The 26,006-nt window shown below is 39.8% G+C and overlaps 1 protein-coding gene across 9 annotated transcripts in view; it reads left to right on the top strand.

The window, feature by feature from the left end:
• Positions 1–26,006, top strand: part of map4k4 (mitogen-activated protein kinase kinase kinase kinase 4) — a 55,207-nt gene that overhangs the window by 4,627 nt on the left and 24,574 nt on the right. For all 9 annotated transcript variants that reach the window (XM_027006859.2, XM_027006860.2, XM_027006858.2 and 6 more), the window contains exons 3-14: positions 9,625–9,681; positions 15,095–15,220; positions 16,247–16,357; positions 17,944–18,034; positions 18,917–19,047; positions 19,597–19,651; positions 20,346–20,424; positions 20,934–21,109; positions 21,688–21,760; positions 22,012–22,222; positions 23,801–23,962; positions 25,243–25,329. In XM_027006859.2, the coding sequence (XP_026862660.2) occupies positions 9,625–9,681; positions 15,095–15,220; positions 16,247–16,357; positions 17,944–18,034; positions 18,917–19,047; positions 19,597–19,651; positions 20,346–20,424; positions 20,934–21,109; positions 21,688–21,760; positions 22,012–22,222; positions 23,801–23,962; positions 25,243–25,329 (1,359 nt within the window). The remainder of the gene's footprint in view (positions 1–9,624; positions 9,682–15,094; positions 15,221–16,246; positions 16,358–17,943; positions 18,035–18,916; positions 19,048–19,596; positions 19,652–20,345; positions 20,425–20,933; positions 21,110–21,687; positions 21,761–22,011; positions 22,223–23,800; positions 23,963–25,242; positions 25,330–26,006) is intronic.

The following is a 26,006-nucleotide window of genomic DNA, read 5'->3' as shown; positions in this document are numbered from 1 at the left end:
GGCATCATCTCAGAAGTAACATGCAGATAAAACAGAAAGATGTAGTTAGAGCTACAGTTGAACACTCCATAAACAGTGTGTGCCAGTAAACAGCATGCAGCTCTGGCAGGCCCTTCTGTAACAGCATAACAGAGGATGAGCACAGTCTTGAGGGCTCCCTGAAACGTTGCGTTAAACCCACATCGTCACAAACCTGACTGAACACATGAAGTAGCTGGACAACAGCAGCAACAAATCAGGTTACCACAAAACTCTGGCTCTCCACACCTTATATACGGTCTATAAACTAGATGTAAAAGTTGGAAGTGTGCCTGAGTGCTAAATTAAAGCTGGAAGGCTCTTACCCTGGCTAAAGTCTTACTAACTCACAGATGTAAGAGAAATCATGCATTTTGAAAATACAATAAGCGTATGTTTCAGTAACATTACATGTGTGTCAAGTGAGAGATCAGAGTCAGTTTTTTTGCAACAGTTTTGGCTGCAACTGAAAAGCATTTTAGGTAGAATAGTACAATCCTCAGTTTTGTTAATCAGAATTTATATATATATATATATATATATATATATATATATATAAAAATGAGTATCGTCCATGTGACAATGGAAGCTAATGCCATGCTTGCAAATAACTGTGCATATATATGTGATGGGGCAAGCAAGGTCAGACGCTCGTGGATGTAGAGCGATGGATTTATTGTATTCCAAGTTCGTGGTGGGCGAACAAGCCAGGGTCAAAACCAGGAAAGCAAAGACAGGGGTAATCCAAATCTTTAAGGTAAACGGTCCAAGTCAAAAAACCAGAGAGCAATCATAAACCAGGCAAACTATTCCAAAAAGAGGCAGGCAAAAATCAGAAGGCAGAGGAGCAAAAAAACAAAACCGATACACAGGCGAGAAATCAAGAAAAGACCACTCAGTATGCTCAGTAGATACAAGTGGCAATACTTCGCAATACTAGGAAGTTCTAGGCAGGTTTAAATACAGTTGAATGTAGAGAAACAGGTAATATCAATATTCCAGTGATGAGGATCTGAAGGAATGTGTATGATTGGTTAAGTCATTAGCTGTGTAATGAACAGCATGTTGGGTGTTGTAGTGTGCTTGGGGTTCGGCTGATGTGGCAATATAACAGTAGTATATATAATGAGAATAATAGGGGATCCAATACTAACAGCCATTAATGTAAAGGTTATGAAAATAGCAGCCAGAAGGAAAGTGTTCATTCAGGACCATATTCTCATCTGGCCTGGTTTAAGTTTCAATTAAACAAAGAATGTTCAAACCATGATGATTTCACTGATTTCATTAACAATAAATGCTTTAGATTACAGTGGTTTTATTTTTGTAATCCTAATTTCAGATTAGAGTGTTTGTTGGCATTAGAACAATTTAGTTTAACATTAATTTTAAAACAGGTTTTCCAAGATCTATTTTGGAGAAAGCAAGGACTCAGTTGAGTGGAATCAAAGTGACGTGCGCCATCACTTTCAAGCCTAATGGCTATGTTAACATAAATGAAAGCAGTTTGAGGGATGGATTCTATCCCACTTCAGAAGGCCAGGCCTGCCTTCAAAACAGGTCCAGCTATCTATAAAACAGACAATAGCGTCTTTTCCACTATGGGAATGAATGGTTCTGAATACTGCCAGTAACCCTTCCTATCGTATTTCATATCCAAACATGGTTTGGCACGGAATGCCTAAAAGAGGTGCTTGCTGTGGATTTCTCTGCATGGTTAGCTAATTGTGCTGAGTCACTGAACAGCTGCGATTGCTTAATGACACAGAGATTTGCTGATTGTTCTACACAGATGTAGGTAAGCCTCTTCTTGATGCTTCCTGCTTTGTCACCTGTGTTTGGCATTTGAATTTGTCCCGCGATGTTCTGCACACAATAAAAGAAAAAGACTAAAAATGGCCCAAACAACTCCAATTTGTCCATGTCATCGGACACATGCAGCATCAGAGCACTTGAGTGACACAATTATTATGAGAAACTGTCACCACCACAAATACTTCATGATCCCAATTTGCAGTAACTTGTAAAGAAAATGTAACGACTCTCAGGAGTTCAGAGCAGTGCGAAATGGCCCAACATGACTTTAATAACTGTTTGGCTATACAGTGGAAAAGAGGCTGCTGTTTTCTGAACACCATTTAGGCATCCAGCAGTTCAATGCCCATGAAACGCTGTAGGTTTCGTCATGGCAAATTGGAAGGGGGCCAGAGTATATTACAGCATGTGACATCGTTCCTGCAAGTCACACACCTCTTTAACAGTATTCTTTGTAATCTTGTACTGCCTCAGTCTTACATCATTAGTGCCAACGTTAATATCTTGGAGAATTTGTGATGATTTGCATAGCTTGAGATTTGCATTGGTAATTTTTCAATGCTAAAGTAGGTTCTGGTGTCTTTTAGAAGTAACATATTATAAAGTTTTATGCAGATAAGTCTAATAAATAAACAGCTAGGTGATACCTAAACAACTTTGTTCGTGCAAGGCAATTTAAAAAAAACATGAAATCACATAGAGTAAATAACAAATAGTACCTAAAATACATAACAGATGGCTGGCAAGGAGTTTCAACTGTCGAAATCCTCTCTCATTTAACTGCATAACTGACATGTACCAAATCGTATGAGGAGGATTACTATAAGTATTAATCCAGTGTGTTCCACATTTCCTTGTGTGCAAAAAAAAAAAAAAAAGAATTTTCTCTTCAGGATGCAAACATGAGCTGCTATTAGGCAACCAGCAGGAATAGTTATTAGTAAGATGGCTTTGTAATATGAAAGATTATATACATTTAAACATATCAAATGTTTCGCAGATACTGCAGTCGAGCACTATGAGGGGTGTTATTAATAAATAAATAAATTAAAACACAGACTAAAATGCTTTGAAAGCATTGTAACCATAACAACAGACCACTCAGTCCTGCTATGTATATGATCATACAAGCTAGATAAACCAAAGAGAAAGCTACTTACCTTAATATCTGTGATATGACATGTTATTTTATAGCTCTCTATACTTACTCTCTGCTAAAAGTAATTGTTCAACCAACATGACCACATGGAAAGCAACCACCCTGCACTGTCTTTTCTTTTTGTTTATGATGTGGAGGCTGTTAAAATTAAAAATTACATTCAAAATCACTCCAGAAAATGATACAATCTAGATCATACATCTGGATTCAGGTCTAGGTTAAATTATTTTAAATAAATTAAAGTGAGTATTAAAAATATATATACATTAGAATTCAAGTGTGGCGCTCACTCAGAAACATAGGAAAAAATAAAATAAATGGATACAAACATTAAACTACAGTACAAATGCACACACAGCAGACTTATCATCGCAAAGCCTTTAAAATTCATGCTGTACTAGGATAAAAGAATTTGCTGTAGTAGTGGTCTTATTCATTTGTGCTTACTTGACCATGTAAATCTCAATATTCATATATAAATGCAAAATCTGTTCTAACCAAATTTGAGCATGGACAAAAAAAATCCTCTGTTAATATCCTTGATAAAGTAATTATCTTCTGTAGCATCTCTGCTGGTTTGTAATACTTTGTACTGGAGAGGTTCATATCAAAGACATTTAGTGAATTATGACAAAGCCTGAAGTTGAAAACGTCTTGAAATACTTGTAGATTTGGCCATGGTTAATTCTTTAAGTTGTTTTTTTTCCTTTCTAACTCTATACACACTTTACATCCTTACTGAGTTTTTCATCAGAGGCAGAGCTCTTTCTTTTACTCCTCTTCCTGGATACGGGCCCAGTATCAGCTGACCGAAACTGAAGGCTTGGATTGGGTTAGGGAAACCACACATTTTTCCTGTAGCTAGGCAGGCTCTTAACTCCCTTGAGAATGTGAGCCTAAATTACACTGTGTAAAAAAACAAACAAAAAAAACCACACAGACACACACACACACAGACACACACAGAATGTGTTCTGCCACACTAAGTAAATAACTGAATATCAGGTTGAGTCTTGGATATGGTGACATATACGCCTTGGGTACTGAGAGTAAGGCTGAAACAAGAGAAGCCTCATGCATGTGTGTGTGTGCATACATGCCTTAAGGATGGTCCAGCTAAACAGGCACAACTTGTCTGCTGGCTAAACAGTTTGTTAACTGCTGAACATATAGAAAGGCAGAAATGCAGTATTTGTATTTGTATGAAGTTAAGAGAAGTCTTTGAATTGTTGAGGGGGAAACACTATCCTGTTACTTATGTACCTTGTTGTTCAAATAATTCATATGTTTAATTCTTCTTTTAGTAACTTATTTTTCTCTGCTCTCAAGTTTATTTCATCCTTCTATCCTCCCGCTGACTTTTCAGGAGCCGTTTAAAAACAGTGTATAAATATTCAGTGTAAATATTCAGACCCAGTGCACAAAGAGGTAATATCACCTACCTGTCTGTACCCTCTAGCCTTTCTTTCATCCCTTTTCTTCCTATAGGAACCTATTCCTTTTTATACATTAATATTTGAAGACCTGGTATAAACACTGATCCAAACACTGGTATAAACACTCCAGGCCTAAATGTTCTGGTCCAAACACTTGTCCCACTAATGTCTCACCATTCTATTTTTTTCTCCTTTCATTCTGCTGTCTGTCCTTAAATTAAATTTAAAGGTACATCCATCAAACTGGGCCTATACATTCAAACTGGTAAATAAGGATATATCTGTTCTTAACCCAGTATGTATACTGTTTGCCATTTAACATAGATATGTTATTATTATAGTTTCATGCTTTTATAATACAACTTAAAATGTGTTCATAAACTTTCCATTCTGCTCCACCCTGCTCTTTTAAGATGGGTGCAAGTGCCTACTTGTGTTGGGATGAATTTCCTTTTCATTCTCCTTCTGTCTTTTTCATTTTATACAGTTGTTTAGGTGATATGAGATCAGCATGTGCGCCCGTACTGTAGGTCATATGCTTTCCCTGCTGCAATAGTAGGTCAGCAATGTTTCTTCTTTTGAGAAGATACAACAGTGACTTTTCTGGCTCCCACTTGTTGCCAAATATCTGCAGTAATCATCTTTTTAGCACTGCTAGTTACTGCTAATTAGTTCAAGTAAGCCTGTTTCATTTCCTCATCTCACATAAGGAGGAATGTTCTTTTGCAGTTAATCATGCATGAGCAGTACGGATGGATTGTATCACAATACTGTTGAGTGGGAATCAGGACAGCAAGGGTTACTTAAAAAATGTATTCCATATTAACGTAATTAAAGTGATTACTCTTGGTTACTTTTGGAGCACTTTTTAACCCATAAACTGCCAAGGAGTTTCAGAACACTGGTCCAGTACAGTGCCAGCCAGGATGGCCACCAACAATCTGCCACAAGCTGTAATTTTTTTATGCAGACTCACGAACTGAACAGTTGATTTGTAAATGTTGTCCATATAAACAACATGTGCTTTCCCCAGCAGTCAAGCATTGCTGAGAAGGCCCTTTACTGCAGAATGCCAAACCCTTCACTCCTGTGTACTTTCTGGGCTGCACCAGTGTAAAAATCACAGACAGGCATAGAATGTTTTGGCATCAATAGAAAGTTGCTCATACTGAACCCGTGGCGTGTTGTTGGAGTATACTGATTACAATTATTACTTTTAGTTTAGTTAGTTCCCAAAAAGAGGACGTGGCAAAAAGAGCATATTGTCTCCCTAAGCCAGCGAGGCATTAGTTCAGATCCCTCCTCATTAGGTTTTCACATTCTACACTGAGACTGAGTCTCTTGACTATATAAAATTATAGAATAATTTAATGGAATATTAGCTCAAGTGACAATTTTCATTTTTTTGAGGGTCTAATGGCACCATCTAATGTTAATTCTAGGGCTTATGCTAGCTCCTGATAATGCCAGTTAATGTTAATGCTAGTATTTGCTGTATCTAGTTTTGTTTAAAACAGTTTTCCATGTAATGTAATTTACAGTATGTTCTTAATGCGTGAGTTTGAGCTTGCATAGTTACTTGTCACAGTATTGTGAAAAGCAGACCTTCTCATTGCTAATGGGCAGTAAGTCTAGTTAAAGTCTAGCTTTCATTTTCTGGCTATTTTTCCCCTCCTTTCTTAAGCTCTCTCCACTGTTGTTTGTTTCTATGGTAACAACTAAAAGCTATTCCAAGCGGAGGTGATGGTGTGAATCAGTTCAGCACTTGAACACGCCTCGCTGCTCTGCATTCAGCTTCGCTGGGTTAGCGGCTGGAGAATGGGGGGTTCTCACCCTCTCCAGGGTTTCGTTACCAACTGTTTATATGCTGCTTTATACTATGTAATCATTTTATTAGAGGCACCTATTCTGTTGCTATGCATAATTAGCTGTCATTCATTTTACAGTGAATTGTAAGTTGTAATCAACCAGTTCTGGCACCACTATTATAATCTCGATCTGGCTTACTCACTGTCCTGGTGTCATGTACCCTGTGCCAACCTGTTCTGACCTTAGTAACCTGTTTTCATAGGCCAGGTGTTAGCTGGATGCTTTTTGTATACATTTATACTGTGAAGAAATTTGTAAATACAGTTTATGCAAACACTTGAGAATACAGTATAAATGCACACATGAGCGACATTGTTGACCCCATACAACATACAGTGTCGACTCCAGCTAATCTTCAAGAGGTTAGCCATATGACTCACGGCAGCCATCAGACAGAAGGCCAATTCATGGCATTAAAAATTTGTGAATTTTAATGAGAGCGGGCCGCATCAACCATTAATTTTAATTCCAGTAATAGATTGTGAAAAGTTTAGGAAAACATTGTATGAAATTTATGACTGGCTCGATTACAGCCCTGCAACTCTTTTTTTTTTTTTTTACCTGTCATATATTTGGAAGCCAGGAGAGCATGACAGACAAGTTTCAAATGAGATTCGATCAACGATGAACACTTTTTAAGTATATATATATACTATATATATATTTTATATCAATATTCCAGTGATGAGGACCTGAAGGAATGTGTATGATTGGTTAAGTCATTAGCTGTGTAATGAACAGCATGTTGGGTGTTGTAGTGTGCTTGGGGTTCGGCTGATGTGGCAATATAACAGTAGTATATATAATGAGAATAATAGGGGATCCAATACTAACAGCCATTAATGTAAAGGTTATGAAAATAGCAGCCAGAAGGAAAGTGTTCATATATATAGTGTGTTTGTATGGTTCTGTTACTAATACAAACCCAGAACCACCCCACTCCAGTACCTGTGTCTGCGTTCCACTGCAAAACACAATTGTGAAAGCAAGGCTATGGAAACTGTGATGTGGTCATGTGGTGTTTTATTTGATATATGTATATATATATTCCTGACTCGTTCTGCACCCCAACCCATGTCGCTCATTCTATCACCCAGTTTAGCCCTGTCTCTCTTTTTTTTTCCTGTCTCTCTTAGTCTTTTCATCCATGTTACTGACACTTCCACTCTCTTCCTGACTGACATTTTAAACCCAGTACTTGCTGTGTAGTTTAAGGACATACATGCAGATTTAACCACTGGAGGGTGGACTTGTCAGGTAGGTGTTGTTTATATTTCTGTGGAGGTTCTATCACTGTGGTGTTTATATTTCTGTGGGGTTTATATCTCTATGGTGTTTATATCTATCCATTGAGGTGTTTTAGGTTACTAGGTGTTGTTTATATTTCTGTGGTGTTTATATCTCTGTACACTGAGGTATTTTAGGTTACCATGTTAATTAGCAGGATCCATAAATCACGTAGAGTAGAAAAAACAGACATAATACATGACTGTAGAATTTTACACTGGGCACAGATTTAAATCCAAGATAATTCATTTTGATGCCTTATCCACTGCTGAGTGGCCAGGGCCAAACCTGCCATCCTGTGTACTAGAGCTGCATTTTTATGCTGGTGTACAAAGCGAGCTGACCTGGATTGTATGGCAGGAGGCTGAAAAGCCACAGACTAGTTAAATGCAGTCATGACAGTCATCACTCGAGTCACACAAACACGCGGGGAAATGCTTGAGTCACATTAGTGTTGCGGGTGAACATCACATGACCACATCACAGTTTCCAGAGCCCTGTCTACTTTCACAATTGTGCTTTGCAGTGGAAAGCAGACACAGGTATTGGAGCAGGGTGGTTCTGGGTTTGCATAAGTAACATAACTATGCCATTCTGCCCAGCGAAAAAATGCCATGATGTAATGATATGTGAGCTCTGTGGGCCTGCGTTTTGGTGTGGGATTGTGGATATTGTGCTCAAGTTCATCTGAGCCTGCCAGTCAAGCATATGTAAAATGCACACACAAGCAGCAGCCACATCTAGGTAAGAAATAATAAATTAACAGGTGAATAAATCAACACATCAGGTTCATATCAGGCCAGTAAGCCTACTACATTGTCTGTAGTAGTATCTCAGCAGGCAGGTTTGTGCACCTGTTTGCACATATCAAGCTAGTATCACCATACCAGGCATTAATAAGCAGCTTTCTTTCAGACATTTGCATGGTATATCATTACAGGAACACTAGTCACAGTAGCATTTGCAATTATCTGACACTTTTATCCAAAGCAACTTACAATTATTTCTGAACACAATTATTTCTTGAGCAATTGAGGGCCTTGCTCAGCAGCCCAACAGTGATAACCTGGCAATGGTGGGGCTTGAACTGGCAACCTTCCAATTACAAGTCAAGTACCTTATGCACTGAGCTACCACTGCCCCATAACAGCACAGGTGTGTTTGGAATGCCTCACTTGTTGACTCAATCAGTGTATCCTATATATAAAAATCTATTTAGTTCACATTGTACAGAACTGACCAGATCTTATATATAACATCTCGTAATGGGACCATTTATGTCCAAAAAATGGTTACTTGCAACTCTGCAACATAAAAACATATTTTTTTATGTGCAACATAATGCCATCCTTATGTCCATCGCCTTGGGTGTGGGTGCACTAGTTTATCGGTGGCTCAGTGTGCATGCTTTCCTACTTGGACAGCACCAGATACCTTCAGAGAAGCATGCAGCACTACAAGCCCTGGTTTCCTGCTCCTTGCATAATTATATTTTATCCCAGTGCTTGGACAGTTGAAGCCATTAGATTGGTGTATAAAGGCCTTGGGTCCAATTCCACCAGCAATGTTGCAACATCTTGGACCTTTTTTAAGGGACGTTATGGTAAATAGGGAGCTGCAAGACATTAAATTCTGTCCTCACCTCACCCATGCCCCACTTCCTTCAGCCCATCCCTAAATCACCCACTGCAAACATCCCAAACACCATCCCCACTTTGCTCACACCTCACATCCCTAACACCATCCCCACTTTGCTCACACCTCACATCCCTAACACCACCCCCCACGTTTTTAACCCTAGCCCCTCTCACCCATCGCCCACATTCCTAACACGAACCGCCCACATGCCTCAACACCCTTTCCATCCCCCGTCTGTGTTACCTGCTAAGTTTTAGACACTGGTTTTCATGAATTTTCTTTAAAAAATACAAAACAATGTTTAAATTTCAACTGTTAAGCACAGGAACATATGCATGCCATTTACCTATAAGAGTTTGAAATGTCTTGTTCACTTCCACCATTCTTCTTGTCTTTGTTTAGGGTCGGCATGTCAAAACGGGACAACTGGCGGCCATCAAGGTCATGGATGTCACTGAGGTAAGAAAAAGTCAGACATAGATATTTAGGAATGTCTCAGTCTAATCTGAAAGACTGATCGGAACTGAGAAAAGTGCGCTATTACATTAAGCTCAATGTAATTCTGATCTCTCATGACTCTCATACACTTGACATAAATGGAATTTATTGATAAATCGCAGCAGTGGAGCATGTTAAAAAGTTTTGTGAAGTTGTAAAGCATTTAAAAAACAATGATGGCTTTCTAAGTGACAGCTCATTGAACTTGTTACTATTTTTGGGTCAAAAATAGAAAATTAATATTGTCATTCATTTAACTCAAGTAGCCCTCCAGACAGGAAATATGCCAATAAAGATGACCTGAATAATTTAAGTATTCAATATGTTCATTTATTGCATAATAATTCATTGCACTGTTATTTGAATCTCAATTAATTTTCTAGACCTTTGTTTTTCTTTGTCTTAATTTCTTTAGCAAAAAAAACATTAAGCAAAAACATTTAGCAAAAGTCGCCTAAACTACAAATTAATAAATAAATAAATGTGCAACATAAAAACAAAACTATATGAATGAATAAAAAAATATTGTACATAAGAGTGAATAAATAAATTGTGGTAGCACATGGCAGTTTCAGCAGTTTCTAGAATCAGTATAAAATTGATGGAGCAAAAAAAAGGTCATTTTTTTCCAGTAAATAATCTTCACATTATGAAACAGCCATTATATTGACAACTAGGGCCTGGGTGTATCAGAGGTTCTATTTTAAACATGGCCACCTTCATGTTAGACACCTGCTCTATGGAGCATAATTCTTCAGCTCATGTGAGCTGTACTTTTAAAAAAATATATAAAAACAATAAATATTGTTCGCTACTTTATGGTGGTAAAAATGACTGCTCCTATAGTAGTCCTGCTATATCAAGGACAGTAATCAAAACAGAAAATAGTTAGCCTAGGCTCAACCTCAGCAAAGGTCTAGAGTACAGTTAATGCTTAGAAATTTTTCACTAGTATTTGAACTTTATGAAGGTAAACTGTGACAGCTCAGAACAAAGCTGTTTTAAATTAAACCATGATGGAAATGCAGTAACCATTACAGAGTTGTTAACAGACATGTTATTATGGCTCCCATGGGAGTTGGCTACCGTACAGCTGATCATCGTGTCATCAACTTGCACCACTCCTGGTGTAAATGGACTTGAGGTGTTAACGTAACTCAAAAACAAGGCAGACGTAATCATGCACTGCTTTCACTACAATTACCCAATAGTGGGTTAGTTTAGTTTATTTAATTATAATAGTGGAGAAAGAAGTCCAGAAATAAATACATCTATAAATAAATGCATAAGTAAATAAATATAGACTTAAATACATGTGTAAATAAAACATTGAAAGGCTGGAGGTCTGATGCAAAGTAAACCTCTCCATCAATGTAAAGAAAACAAAGCAGATTATAGTGGAGTTGGAAGACCATCACCCTCTCCCTTCAGCATCGGGGGAGCAGCTGTTGAGATGGTCTCCTACTTTACCTGGAAGTGAATTACAGATAACCTTGCCTGGAACACAGACACAGCCAGAATAGTGAAGAAGGCCCACAAACACCGTTATTTTTGTGAGGATGCTGAACCTCTGGCATCCTAGTCCTCACCTCCTACAGGTGTGTAGTGGAGAGTGTCCTCACCTCCTACAGGTGTGTAGTGGAGAGTGTCCTCACCTCCTACAGGTGTGTAGTGGAGAGTGTCCCCACCTCCTACAGGTGTGTAGTGGAGAGTGTCCCCACCTTCTACAGGTGTGTAGTGGAGAATGTCCTCACCTTCTACAGGTGTGTAGTGGAGAGTGTCCCCACCTCCTACAGGTGTGTAGTGGAGAGTGTCCCCACCTCCTACAGGTGTGTAGTGGAGAGTGTCCCCACCTCCTACAGGTGTGTAGTGGAGAGTGTCCCCACCTTCTACAGGTGTGTAGTGGAGAGTGTCCTCACCTTCTACAGGTGTGTAGTGGAGAGTGTCCCCACCTCCTACAGGTGTGTAGTGGAGAGTGTCCCCACCTCCTACAGGTGTGTCGTGGAGAGTATTCTCACAAGCTTCTACAGGTGTATCTCCACCTCCTTCTACGGGTGTGTAGTGGAGAGTATTCTCACCTCCTACAGGTGTGTAATGCAGAGTGTCCCCACCTCCTACAGGTGTGTAGTGGAGAGTATTCTCACCAGCTTCTACAGGTGTAAATCCGCCTCCTTCTACTGGTGTGTAGTGGAGAGTGTCCCCACCTCCTCTCACATGTGTGTAGTGGAGACTATACTCATCTCCTATAGGTATATAGTGGAGAGTATCCTCACCTCCTCTCACACGTGTGTAGTGGAGACTATACTCATCTCCTATACGTATGTAGTGGAGAGTATCCTCATCTCCTCTCACACGTGTGTAGTGGAGACTATACTCATCTCCTATACGTGTGTAGTGGAGAGTATCCTCATCTCTTCTCACACGTGTGTAGTGGAGACTATACTCATCTCCTATAGGTATATAGTGGAGAGTATCCTCACCTCCTCTCACACGTGTGTAGTGGAGACTATACTCATCGCCTATACGTGTGTAGTGGAGAGTATCCTCATCTCCTCTCACACGTGTGTAGTGGAGACTATACTCATCTCCTATAGGTATATAGTGGAGAGTATCCTCACCTCCTCTCACACGTGTGTAGTGGAGACTATACTCATCTCCTATACGTGTGTAGTGGAGAGTATCCTCATCTCCTACAGGTGTGTAGTGGAGAGTATCCTCATCTCCTACAGGTGTGTAGTGGAGAGTATCCTCACCTCCTCTCACACGTGTGTAGTGGAGACTATACTCATCTCCTATAGGTGTGTAGTGGAGAGTATCCTCACCTCCTCTCACACGTGTGTAGTGGAGACTATACTCATCTCCTACAAGTGTGTAGTGGAGAGTATCCTCACTTCCTGCACCTTGTGGTATAGCAACTGCTCTGCTATAGACAGATTGGCACTGCAGCAGGTGGTAAAGAACTGCAAGAGGATCATTGGCCGTAGCCTAACCACCATCAGTAACATTTACAACAGCAGGGAAAATGACTCCTGCAGCATGAAGGATTCTAGCCACCCTGGCAATGGTCTGTTTAAGCCACCAGGTAGGCAGATACGCAGCATTAACACCAGAACCACCACGTCGAAGAACAGCTTCTTCTTAGAGGCTGTGAGACTGATAAACTCTGCACAACACTGAATATCAGTGTATCATTATTACTTTATTTCACATCTGTACATTGTTGTAATGTGAATTTTGATTTGAATTCTGTGCATTATGACTAGGAGTGCTACAGTCCTACTGTAAATTTGCTGTCTCACTAGACAATTGATGTACGTTTACTATTGTTTCATATTCAAGGAACTTTTGTAATTGAAGTTAATATCAGGGCACTGCTGCAGCTTGAGCCACTTGGCCAATTTAATACCTTTTAGATTCTCATAATCTTATTTCTGTCCACACTTGCTCATTTTACACTCTATTTACCTTTTATTTTTAATGGTATTTATTGTGTCTTCTGTTGCATTTTTATTATTGCTACTACCTGAGTACATAATTTCATTTCCTTAAATGTATACATCTTCTGGAATGACAGTAAACCTAAATCACAAATCTGAATCTGAAATCTGAATGAATTTACTTCATGCCCAACATTCATTCATATATTTAATAATGATTATTTTTATTAATCATTATTAATAATGTTTATTTACTTGTATGTAAGGTCACCTTTTACACTGTATTATGTAAGGAAGTACCATTTATCGGCAGGTTCTCAATAATAAATGATTGGGGTAAAAAAAAATGGATGAGACATCCATTTACAGTCATATGACTGATGATGAACCCATTGTTTAATTTTATTTTTAAATAAAATTTTCTAATTTAAATCTCATTTAAAACCATAATATTTAGATGATCTAATTATTAGATCGTCTTATATTTTTTTGAGATGTTGTAGGACTGATTAAATAAGCAATTTAAAGTCCCAAATGTAGTGGTTAAACATTTATGCAAAATTAATTTGTAAAAACCACTTGAAAAATGATATAAATATATATACCATTACTTAACCACTTGAATAATTATATAACTATATATACCATTAATTATCCAAAATTAAAACAGTGGTTGATGGTGTAAACAGCTAGATGCAGGTTGTCTAGCCAGCACTTTTATACTTCTAACCAATATCATTGTACAATTAGGACTTTAGATTTTAGGATTATTTAGGAACATTATTTTAGCTCATTGTGCAGTTTTAAGTTTTAATGTGGTATTATAAATCAACCCATGACTGAGACATGCTTTGACGAGTGCTTCATATTGAGAGTCGTTATACTGTAAATATTGCATTTTGCAATGCAATCCAAAAGATTATGCCTGTTTATACCTTTCATGTACATATAGTTCCATGACAGCTGCTTCTCTAAAGGACAGCTGGCTCGCTTCACTGGTGCAGGACTAACTGAGAGCCACTAGAGCACCTCTGTGCCTGACCCACATACAGTTTCCTGCTCTATATATGGAGGTGCTGTGGGACTATAGGAAGCGTGTCGTCGTCGTTCCCCCTTCTGTTTTGCTAATGCAGTTTTGAGAGGAGGGGCAAGAGAGGATGATGTCATTCTGCCATATTTTTTCCTGCTATGATGCCTCTCTCTTTTGGCATGCCTCACCTGCTCTCTGTTGCATACAAACATATGTGCACACACCCACACACCCAAACAAAACGCACAGTATAAAACACTGGCTATAGGCAGCACAGAACCACGGAGTACATATTTTATGGCCTATTAAAACCATACACTGACGTCCTCGCCAAGTTCTGTTTTTGCTTTCGTCAGCTCTTTCATTCGCTTTATTATTAATGGCAGCACAGTCAGAATGTTTTCCTGTTCTGAAAATCTATCTTCAAGTGACGTATATACAGTATTAGTCCAAAATGTGAAATGTACTGAGGTTTAGAAAAACATTGATATCACGACTCTCCCGAACACAATAAAATCAAAAGATTACAAAGATTGCAAAGTAGCATGACAATTATCTTCTAAAACTGTATCCTAGCTAGGCAACTGAGCCTTGGAAAAGACTGAGGGGACTGTTGATTATAGTTTTACATTTTGATATGCTTTTTTCCCATTTTTTGTTATAATTTATGCATAAATGTAAGTATAAACTTAAGAATAAATGTGTTTATTTTCTTTACAGTTAACATGGGATTTGGTGTCCCTTTCAATTTGGGGTCTGTTAGAACTATTAATCATGTGCACTTGTACACTGGTTTTCTCTCATACACTTTTTTCTCTTGCTGTGTACTCTGTGTGTGTGTGTGTGTGTGTGTGTGTATGCGTGCATGTGTGTGTATATGTGTGTGTATGTGTTGGGGTGTATCTAGGATGAAGAGGAGGAGATTAAGTTGGAGATAAATATGCTGAAGAAGTATTCGCACCATCGAAACATCGCCACCTACTATGGTGCCTTCATCAAAAAGAGCCCTCCAGGCCATGATGACCAGCTCTGGGTCAGTAACGTAACTAACCCTAACCTTAATCCAGCTCTGGGTCAGTAGCATAACTAACCCTAACCTAAATCCAGCTCTGGGTCAGTAGCATAACTAACCCTAACCTAAATCCAGCTCTGGGTCAGTATCGTAACTAACCCTGACCTTAAACCAGCTCTGGGTCAGTATCGTAACTAACCCTGACCTTAATCCAGCTCTGGGTCAGTATCGTAACTAACCCTGACCTTAATCCAGCTCTGGGTCAGTATCGTAACTAACCCTGACCTTAAACCAGCTCTGGGTCAGTATCGTAACTAACCCTAACCTTAATCCAGCTCTGGTTCAGTATCAAAACTAACCTTAACTCGGCTCTGGATCAGTAATATAACAAATTTTAAACCGGCTCTGGGTCTGTAATATAAACTATTGAAAGCTTGTTTAAGGTATGCAACAATATAAGACATGAGTTTGAGTCATTATTTCTGCATTTTTATAAGATTCTTTTAATTATTATCTTATCAGACATATTGCAGTTCATCGTGGCATTAACAAGAGTACAGCACCAGTTCTTCAGAACTAGGAATTCTAGCTCATTTGAATACTGTGGCGAAAAAAACAAACACAAAACAAAAATCAAGTGTGTATCTGCGTGTACATGTCTCATTCTAACCAAGCCATGTCTTATCTACTCTTTACAACGAGAATAAAAATGCGACTGTGTCTATGTTTGTCTTTATATGAAACTCTGCAGGACAAGGCAGTTTTGAACAAGCACCAGTTTCCACACAATTATAACTCTTTCATTAACTTCATAGACACGATGATTAATTTTATAGACATAAGAATAAGGGGTGTAAGTAGTTCATATATGAAAACACAAACAAGAGTTAACTAGAGGCAAAGGAACAAAACAATGAGGGTTCATGTCTAGTGCTCTAACTGAGAGTGTGTGTGTGTGTGTGTGTGTGTGTGTGTGTGTGTGTGTGTGTGTGTGTGTGTGTGTGTGTGTGTGTGTGTGTGTGTGTGTGTGTGCCCCAATCTGTGTAGCTGGTGATGGAGTTCTGTGGTGCTGGCTCGATCACAGATCTAGTGAAGAACACGAAAGGAAACACACTGAAGGAAGACTGGATTGCATACATCTCTAGAGAGATCCTCAGGGTAGAGTACCACTGTCTCACTCACTCCCTCAGCCACCTTATCATCACTCACTCACCCACCCACACACCCACTTACTGTCTCACTCACTCCCTCATTCACCCTATCACCATTCACTCACCCACCCACACACCCACTTACTGTCTCACTCACTCCCTCAGCCACCTTATCATCACTCACTCACCCACACACCCACTTACTGTCATAACTCACTCCCTCATTCACCCTATCACCATTCACTCACCCACCCACACACCCACTTACTGTCATAACTCACTCCCAGTCACCCTATCACCATTCACTCACCCACACACCCACTTACTGTCTCACTCACTCCCTCATTCACCCTATCACCATTCACTCACCCACCCACACACCCACTTACTGTCTCACTCACTCCCTCATTCACCTTATCATCACTCACTTACCCACACACCCACTTACTGTCATAACTCACTCCCAGTCACCCTATCACCATTCACTCACCCACACACCCACTTACTGTCGTAACTCACTCCCTCTCACTCACTCACTCTCTTTGTCACCACACACACACACACACACACACACACACACACACACTTACTCACTCATTCTCTCACTGACACTGACTGACTGACTGATTTGCCTGTGACATTTAGTTTTTATAGTTTTGGTTCTGTACTCTGGCCCATTCGTTTTAAAATAAAAGAATGAGCATGTGGCCCAAATTCAGAATGCCACATTTGAAGGTATTTATATCTGTGAGTGAACCCTATGGGCATGACAGCGATGTTTATACAATATCCATCCACTTCAGGGGATTGTAAACAATTGGATTGTTATTAACTCATGCATAAAAGTGCTGTGTAAAGGTCTAAAGTTTATTGTAGTGGTAGCTCAGTGGTTAAGGTACTTGACTTGTAATTGGAAGGTTGCTGCTTCAAGTTGCCACTGTTGGGCCCCTGAGCAAGACCCTTAACCCTCAATTGCCCCAAGTTGTACTCAGTCATAATTGTAAGCTTTGGATAAAAGCATCAGCTAAATGCTGTAGATTTGGAATTTGTTGCTGTTTTGTCCCAACAGAAGTTATAATCTACTGTTTGGTATAATTTTAAGAAGCAAGAATGCACCAGTAAGCTTGGCAATTGTCAACAACCTTTCACAGAACACCACAGTAGTGGAAAAACAAATAAATAAAGAATACTTTGCATTATGAAGAATAACTTCAAATTAAATCAGGAACACATATGGGTATGTAATCATAGATGTGTCGAAGACTACCATAAAGAGAAACACAGGTCAGCCAGAGTGCAGGTGTACTGATGTCTCATGGCGCTTACATGCCTGACTTCATAGCCTTTGTCTTATTTAATCTAGTGTGCTGTAGTACTGATCCAAAACACATGAATCCAGTGTGAACTGTCAATGGACTTTTTGTTTTTCTCTTTCTTCTACACACAAACACTGATGCTTGTAATCTTATTGTTCTCCAGGCTCAAGTCTGTGTGTGGGTGTGTGTGTGTGTGTGTGTGTGTGTGTGTGTGTGTGTGTGTGTGTGTGTGTGTGTGTGTGTGTGTGTGGGTGGGTGGGTGTGTGTTTCTCTTCAGGGATTGGCTCATCTACATGCCCATCATGTCATCCATAGAGATATTAAAGGCCAGAATGTTCTACTAACTGAAAATGCAGAGGTCAAATTAGGTGAGATGAAGCATTTTAAATCATGGTCCTCACACTCCACATAATGTGCTATATGCAGTACCATTTCAGGCTAAGACAAAGCCACTCAAACTATGCCAAATCTGCTATTGAACACATGAAGAAATGTACAGACAGAATTCTGACTTCAGGATGGCTACTGTATTTTTTTCTATGGAACATTATTTTGTCCAATAGTTTGTCAAATAGAGTTAGAAACTACATAAGAAACTCTATTATTCCAGTCCGAGCTGGTTGTACAATACCGGTGTTATATTGCTTTACTGAGTGTTTAATATATTAAAAAAAAGATATAAATGAAATACTACAAAAAATTAAAAATGAGTTTGCTGATTAGACCTGTCATAAAAGTTATGTAGGTGGGACATTTGACATGAGCCTTGTGATTGGCGAGATATAGCTCACACAAACTCAACCTAATATTAGGACCACCCAGCTGAGTCAAAACAAACAAGGGAAAGAGAAAGAGAAATGTATTGATTCAAGTCAATGAATGTTAAGTGTGGATCTTGGAGGAGTTTTAAATCAAAGGGGAGGACATTCTGGTGAGGCACATGTGAACATTTTTAAAAATGACCATTATCAAGCTTATTTGAAAGCAGATTCCGGTTTCCAACTAACATAACCATAACCATAGCATACTGGATTTGCTCAAAATTTACACTGTTTTCCCATAAGGCACAATTCTGTGGTAAACCACAAGTATTTGTATCTTAAAAGTGGGTTGTTAGCTATCGCTCAGGCTTTAACCTTTTGTTGAGAATTGACTCTTTGCTGCCAAAAACAGCACCTGAATAGGAGCCGTTGTTCTCCCTGTTGGTGTGGATGTTCTTTGAATTGGTTTGCTCTGATTGCATTTGGCAGTGGACTTTGGTGTGAGTGCTCAGCTGGACCGGACTGTAGGACGGAGAAACACCTTCATCGGCACCCCCTACTGGATGGCACCTGAAGTCATCGCCTGTGACGAAAACCCTGATGCTACCTATGATTACAGGGTAAGACGTACATTTATTTCTACATATGTTTATCTCTGCGGACACAAGCACGCATGGTGTAGATCTCCAAAATGAGCATCTGTGATGGAAAAGAAATGGTGCTGGTGATCATCTATACTTCAGGTCTGTTTCACTCAGTGGCATATTCCTTAGCATGACTGTCAAAATGACTGTCTGTGTAACAGACAATCTCAATCTAAAGCTCCTGTTTCAGACAGGCTTGAACTAAAATGTTTTCTTTTTTGCTGGCATTTATTATTGTGAATTGCATGACCTCACCCATCTGCTTCTCACTTAGTTTGAGTTTTAAAGAACCCTGATAAATCTCCTTTTCCAAAACCATGCCACGGTATAGCTACGTACCAGAAGCGAGTTTGTTTTTCATATTGGTTCAGAATGTTGAGCGAGACTGGAAAATATAGTTTGTTGTTTTATTTTTCATGTAGAACATCTGTAGTTTAAAAAAACCCAAAAAGAATTATCAGGATTTTTGAGCGCTTAAACAGTTGCACTAGTGGAGTCACTTTTTTCCCTGTGCATTGTGTCCAGAGTGATTTGTGGTCATGTGGAATCACGGCTATAGAGATGGCAGAGGGAGCGCCACGTAAGTGTCTCTTTGTGATATACACTCTTTCCTCTTTCTGCTCTTACTCTTTCCAGTACTGCAGATCACATCACGTTTAGCTTACTGTCATGCATAGAAAGTCATGTGTAGTCTGATCTGCTCCCCACAGATCAGACGATTTTAACGATAAATGTCAACATTACACTGAAAATCACAATTCCAAGCGCAATAAAAGAAACACTCGGCAGGTGGGGATTCTACTGCAGAGATTTTACAGAATTAGCAACACCAACTAAAGTGACACTGCAGTGGGGTGAGCGTGGGAGAAATCAGCAATAGATAATAAACAAATGACAATACAGTATTAATATCGCACATTTGTGAGTGTTGAACAGTTTGTAGTGTGTGTAGTGTGTTGAGAATTTCTTATAACTGATGTAGAGGATGTCCCTAAATCCAAAGGGAATAAAGCGCCAGTGACTAGAGTCTGGCATGATGCACAGTTAAAACTAGCTAAAACTTTATATTTAGAAAGAACTTCAAGTACGTTATAACATGATTTTAAGCCTTACATAGATATTTAAGCAAGCTTCTGTAAACATGCACAAGATTTTCACAAAGTTGACCTGAACTGAAGTCTGCATTTTAGTGAAATGTTCAGATGTTTGTCAGTGACTCTGTTGGTCAGTGAAAGTCCTTCTTAAGTATGTCTGGTCTTCTGTGTGCTTTGCAGCGCTGTGTGACATGCACCCAATGCGAGCTCTCTTCCTCATTCCTAGAAACCCTCCACCCAGACTCAAATCCAAAAAATGGTGAGTAACCTTTCCCTCAGGTCAAAAGGAATCTGATGATGTCCTGCTAGAATAAAAATAACCAAATGATGGACCCCAAAATAAATACTTTTGCAGATATCACAAAACAGTCAAAGGTGCAATCGTGTCACACAAAATCTTTAATTATATGATTATGTAAATATAGAATTATAGACGTTTTAGTTATATGATATTGAAAGCAGTCCACATTATTTAAGTAATGGTATTCAAATAAAGCTGTTTTATCAAAAATCAGAGCCTTATTTTCTTTCCCATTCTGGTTTTGTTTTTATCTGTTGTTTTATCCACCAGTTTACAAGGTTTTTTAAGGGTAACCAAAATGTTTCTGCATCATGACATAATATTTAACTAAGTATGTAATTAAAATTACTCTTCAAGCATTTTGTGACCTTTTTAAAATAAAAAAATCATCAGATATACAGCTTTAAAGTTGCAAATGTAGTGCAATTTTTGAAAGGTGGGTTTTCTTTTTTTTCTGTCTGTCTCAGGTCCAAGAAGTTTTTTAGCTTTATTGAAAGCTGCCTGGTGAAGAATTACACTCAGAGGCCTGCGACAGAGCAGCTGCTAAAGCATCCGTTCATCAGGGACCAGCCCAACGAGAGACAAGTCCGCATTCAGCTCAAAGACCACATCGACCGCACACGCAAGAAGAGAGGCGAGAAAGGTCTGATCAAACGCACCACGCGTTTGTGTACACGTGTGTGTGTGTACGTGTGTGTACATGTGTGTGTGTATGTGTGTGTGTGTGCGTGTGCGTACGTGTGTGTGTGTGTACGTGTGTGTGTGCGTGTGCGTACGTGTGTGTGTGCGTGCATACGTGTGTGTGTACATGTGTGTGTACGCGTGTGTATGTGTACGTGTGTGTGTACAAGTGTGTGTGTGTGTGCATATGTGTGTGTGTGTGTGTGTGTGTGCGTGCATCGTGCATACGTGTGTGTGTGTGTGCGTGCATCGTGCATACGTGTGTGTACGTGTGTGTACGCGCGTGTGTGTGTACGCAAGTGTGTACGTGTGTGTGTGTATACGCGCGTGTGTGTGTACGTGTGTGTGTACATGTGTGTGTGTGCGCGTGCATACGTGTGTGTGTACATGTGTGTACGCGCGTGTGTGTGTGTACGTGTATGCATGGGTGCAATCATGAGTGGAAAAATGCATGTGTGTGTATGTGCATATGTGTAAATGTGTGGGTTTGCTTTGGATATTTTATGCATTTATATACTGTTCTGTTACTTTTCATTGTAGATGAGACTGAATATGAATACAGTGGCAGTGAGGAAGAGGAGGAGGAAGCCCCAGAGCAGGAAGGAGAACCAAGGTACTGTTCAAAACACACATACACATGCACACACACACACACACACACACACTAGATCTAACATACACCACTTAAAAAACTCAGCAAAAAATGTTTACATTCCTCCTATCAAAGTTGCCTTATTCAGCTCTTTTCCTTGTCCCACAAAATGGATCTTTTGTGTTAGCAATAGTGTACTGCGCGATGTACATTAGCAGGAGCTTTGTGCCAGCATTGCAGCTCTATCCGGGCTAATGGATGTCTTCCCGCAGCTCCATCGTTAACGTACCGGGCGAGTCCACCCTGCGGCGGGACTTCATCCGCCTGCAGCAGGAGAACAAGGAGCGCTCGGAGGCGCTGAGGAGGCAGCAGCTCCTACAGGAGCAGCAGCTCCGCGAGCAGGAGGAGTACAAGCGCCAGCTACTGGCCGAGCGGCAGAAACGCATCGAGCAGCAGAAGGAGCAGAGGAGGAGGTTGGAAGAGGTGAGGAGTGGGGCCAAAGGCGGGGGGGAAGCGAGCAGAGGAGGTTGGGGGTGGGGGCCATGGAGGGGCATGGGAGGCTGCAGGAGGAACAAGATCCAGGCCACTGTCAGGGTGTTTTCAGGATAGCTTCTTATTTTGGACTGTTCTAGTGGCCTGTTTTATGTTTCTGATAGAGCAGAGGTTCCCAGTTCACTGATTGAGCTCCCTCAGGCCTCCCACAGTTTGGTCTGTGCTTAAGTACATGGCGATCATTCTTTGACATCTTTTCATAGTAGGCTTGTAGCATTGGTGCATATCTACAGGCAAGCTTTTAAATGTTGCATTTGAATCAACATTTAATATTGTTTATAATAAGCCATGTGCACACCTATGAATCAGAGAAGGAGAAAAGGCAGATAAACTTTTAATGTTACCAAACAGAAAGAGTAACAAAGGCATTGTGAATAAAACTCACACCTGATTCTTCTTTTTTTGAAAAGACAAATGGAATTTTAATTGACCACGTCTGCAATGAGAGAGATTTTGATCTGAATAGTCTAACTAGCTACTGGTTTTACAGAGTATTCAGTTCATATAAATTGAACAATTCCCCAAAATTTGCATGTTAATTTTGATTGAACATGACGAGAAAATTAGCCTGCTTGGTATATTGCACATTACGTATGTCAAGTAACATTATCTATAATATAAAGAACACGTAAAGAACGTTAGCTAAATCACATGAATAGCAGTACATTATCTTATGCCAAGCACACACTACATGACTTACAAAGTCATCGGATCACTGTACTGTTCACACTACAAAGCTTGCTGTCTTGCTGAATCATGTAGTTGTCATTGTGGTTTGACCACTACATGACTTATCGGCACAGGGGATCTGTCAAAGTCAAACTTATTCATATAGCACTTTTACAACAGCTCTTGTCACAAAGCAGCACAAGTGCTCCATGGCAAAAAAAAAAAACTACCATAAAACCCTGTAAATATATGACCAAAATAGAAAATGTATGCCATCTCAACATAGTATGTTGAGATGGCATACATTTTCTATTTTGGTCATATATGTGGTGCTCCCTGAAGCGTGCATCATGTATGATTGACTCTAGCTGATGGAAACGAACCCTAGAATGGCTATCCAGAAGATCCTATCACAAAAGCACAGCCCGCCCATTGCATTGACTCACCAATATTACTCATTTATTTTCCATTTTTCCCCTCTGGTAATTGTGTTATTTGTCCATAAGATGGGGCTCTGCATATCATCTTAAATGTGTGGCATCTTATAGGCTCCTTTTATTAGCATGAAGCTGTTAAAACACACAATTCACTTTACTGTCAGTCAGGCCTGAATGTGAAGTAGCAGGTTCTGTGCAGGTGGAGAAGGAACGTGTAGTATATACTCTTGCAGTATGCCTGTGATATTGGTTTTCTACGAAGTATTTATATTTCTTATGCCTCCTTGTGTGTTTGAGTCTCTCTCTCTCTCTGTGTGTCTTGTTCCACTTCTGCTTCCACTTCTCTATGCCCGTCTCTGTCTGTCTGACCTGTTCTCGTTTGCCCTCTGCTGGCTGTCCACAGCAACAGCGACGTGAGCGTGAGCTGCGGAGACAGCAGGAGCGAGAGCAGAGGAGGCGTGAGCAGGAGGAGAGGAGGCGCCTGGAGGAGATGGAGCGGCGGCGCAAAGAAGAGGAGGAGCGGCGGAGGGCGGAGGAGGAGAAGAGGAGAGCAGACCGGGAACAGGTGGGGGGTCGTTTGACCTCATTACACAAACACAATAAGAAGTGAGCTACTGCTTGCATTTATACACAGGCCAAATGTGACAGGCTCAGATGGTTTGGTTACTGATTTTAGTTTGGTCTTCAAGCTCGTTTTCTTATGCAAATGAATTCACCTGTGCGCTTAGCTGTGAGCAGAGTAGGAGCTACAAAAAACAGCAGCAGAGCTGCAGTTCTTGACTCTGCACTTACCATGAAAACAGTGTTGAATGTGTGAGCCATTCCTAAGATCTAGTAGTCTGACCAGTCTGAACACATAAACAGACCCGATATGCAGCCAGTCGGAACACAATGAGCACAAAAAGTTGACTTTTTTTTACTGTTTTTTACTCTGAGGCAGTCAGGACCAAGCAAATATGAATGCATACTACACATGTGTGCGTACACACACACACACACACACACACACACACACACACACACACACACACACACACACACACACACACACACACACACACAGATATCCAGTTCCATTCCCCAAGAGGAAAGGTTTGTATATTATTACAGGACACCTGCACACTTGTAACAGTATATGGTACAAATCAGAAGTTACCAACTCTTTGTCTATTTTTACTATATTTTACATTTTAGAAAAATTGTGACAGTATGAAAAGAATGAAATAACTCATGTGATTATGCTGTGTTAAATCAATATTGTTATATAAGTAGCCTCCCTTTACTTTGATGGCAGCTTTGATGACAGCTCTTGTTGATTTCTTAACCAGCTTCTTAAACTTCCTGTGATGCTTTTTCATCAATTTTAAAGAAATTCTCACATATGCTGAGCGCAGGGAGGGACTTAAGTTCTGAATGAAAACTATTTGCTGAGGGAGCATTTAACATTACTTTAAAAAATGCATTTAATTATATATATATATATATATATATATATATATATATATATATATATATATATATATATATATATATATATGAACACTTTCACTATAGTTTCCGTGTTTGATCAACATAAATTGATATGTCCCTGTGTTTGATTGACAGTACTGACATGTCCCTGTGGTTGATTGACAGTACTGACATGTCCCTGTGGTTGATTGACAGTACTGACATGTCCCCGTGGTTGATTGACAGTACTGACATGTCCCTTTGGTTGATTGACAGTACTGACATGTCCCTGTGGTTGATTGACAGTACTGACATGTCCCTGAGGTTGATTGACAGTACTGACATGTCCCTGTGTTTGATTGACAGTACTGACATGTCCCTGTGTTTGATTGACAGGAGTACATCCGGCGGCAGCTGGAGGAAGAACAAAGACACCTGGAGATACTACAGCAGCAGCTTCGTCATGAGCAGGCCATGCTGCTGGTGAGCACAACACACTCACTCACTCTCTCTCTCTCTCTCTCTCTCTCTCTCTCTCTCTCTCTCTCACACTCTCCTTTGCTCTCTTCCCTCTCCCTCCTGCACTCTCTCTCTCTCACTTTTTATATAAAATCTTTGAGTATTAGATACATAAATGTGAAGGCTGAATTCATATAATGTGGATATAAACCAAGTGATGTGATGTCATTAGCTTTCACTTTTACAGTGATTGGTTCTTTGGACACCTGGAGCTCATTAACTCTTCATATATAGTATCTTTACTACATAGGTAAAGACTGGTTGAATTGGGTAACAGATGGATTAGTTAACAGGTTTGCATCTGTTTCACTATTTCATCTTCCAGAATAGCAGAATGAGTCTTAAAAAAGCAAGTCTTGCTCTAGTGAGCTGTGGCAGTTTTGCATACCATTCCCATGAACCCCAAACACTTGTTTGTTTGTTTGTTTTTAGCCTGTTTGCTTGTTTGTTTTGCCTTACTCTGACAATCAAGGGAGCCTTGATAATGTGACCAACTAAGAGTTTAACTGAATGTTCTCAAGGTGGAAAACACAAAAATGTATTGGGCTAAGATTGAGTCTCATTAGGTTATGATGAGAAGCAACATTTTGGGTTTTTTTTCTTGAGGAAAGTCATCTTTCTCCTTGCCCCCCATGGGTAAA

The sequence above is a fragment of the Electrophorus electricus genome, chromosome 25, assembly GCF_013358815.1.
Source record: "Electrophorus electricus isolate fEleEle1 chromosome 25, fEleEle1.pri, whole genome shotgun sequence".
NCBI classification, from domain to species: Eukaryota; Metazoa; Chordata; class Actinopteri; order Gymnotiformes; family Gymnotidae; genus Electrophorus; species Electrophorus electricus.
Note: the sequence above shows the minus strand (reverse complement) of the source record. Positions and strands in the feature narration are given on the sequence as shown.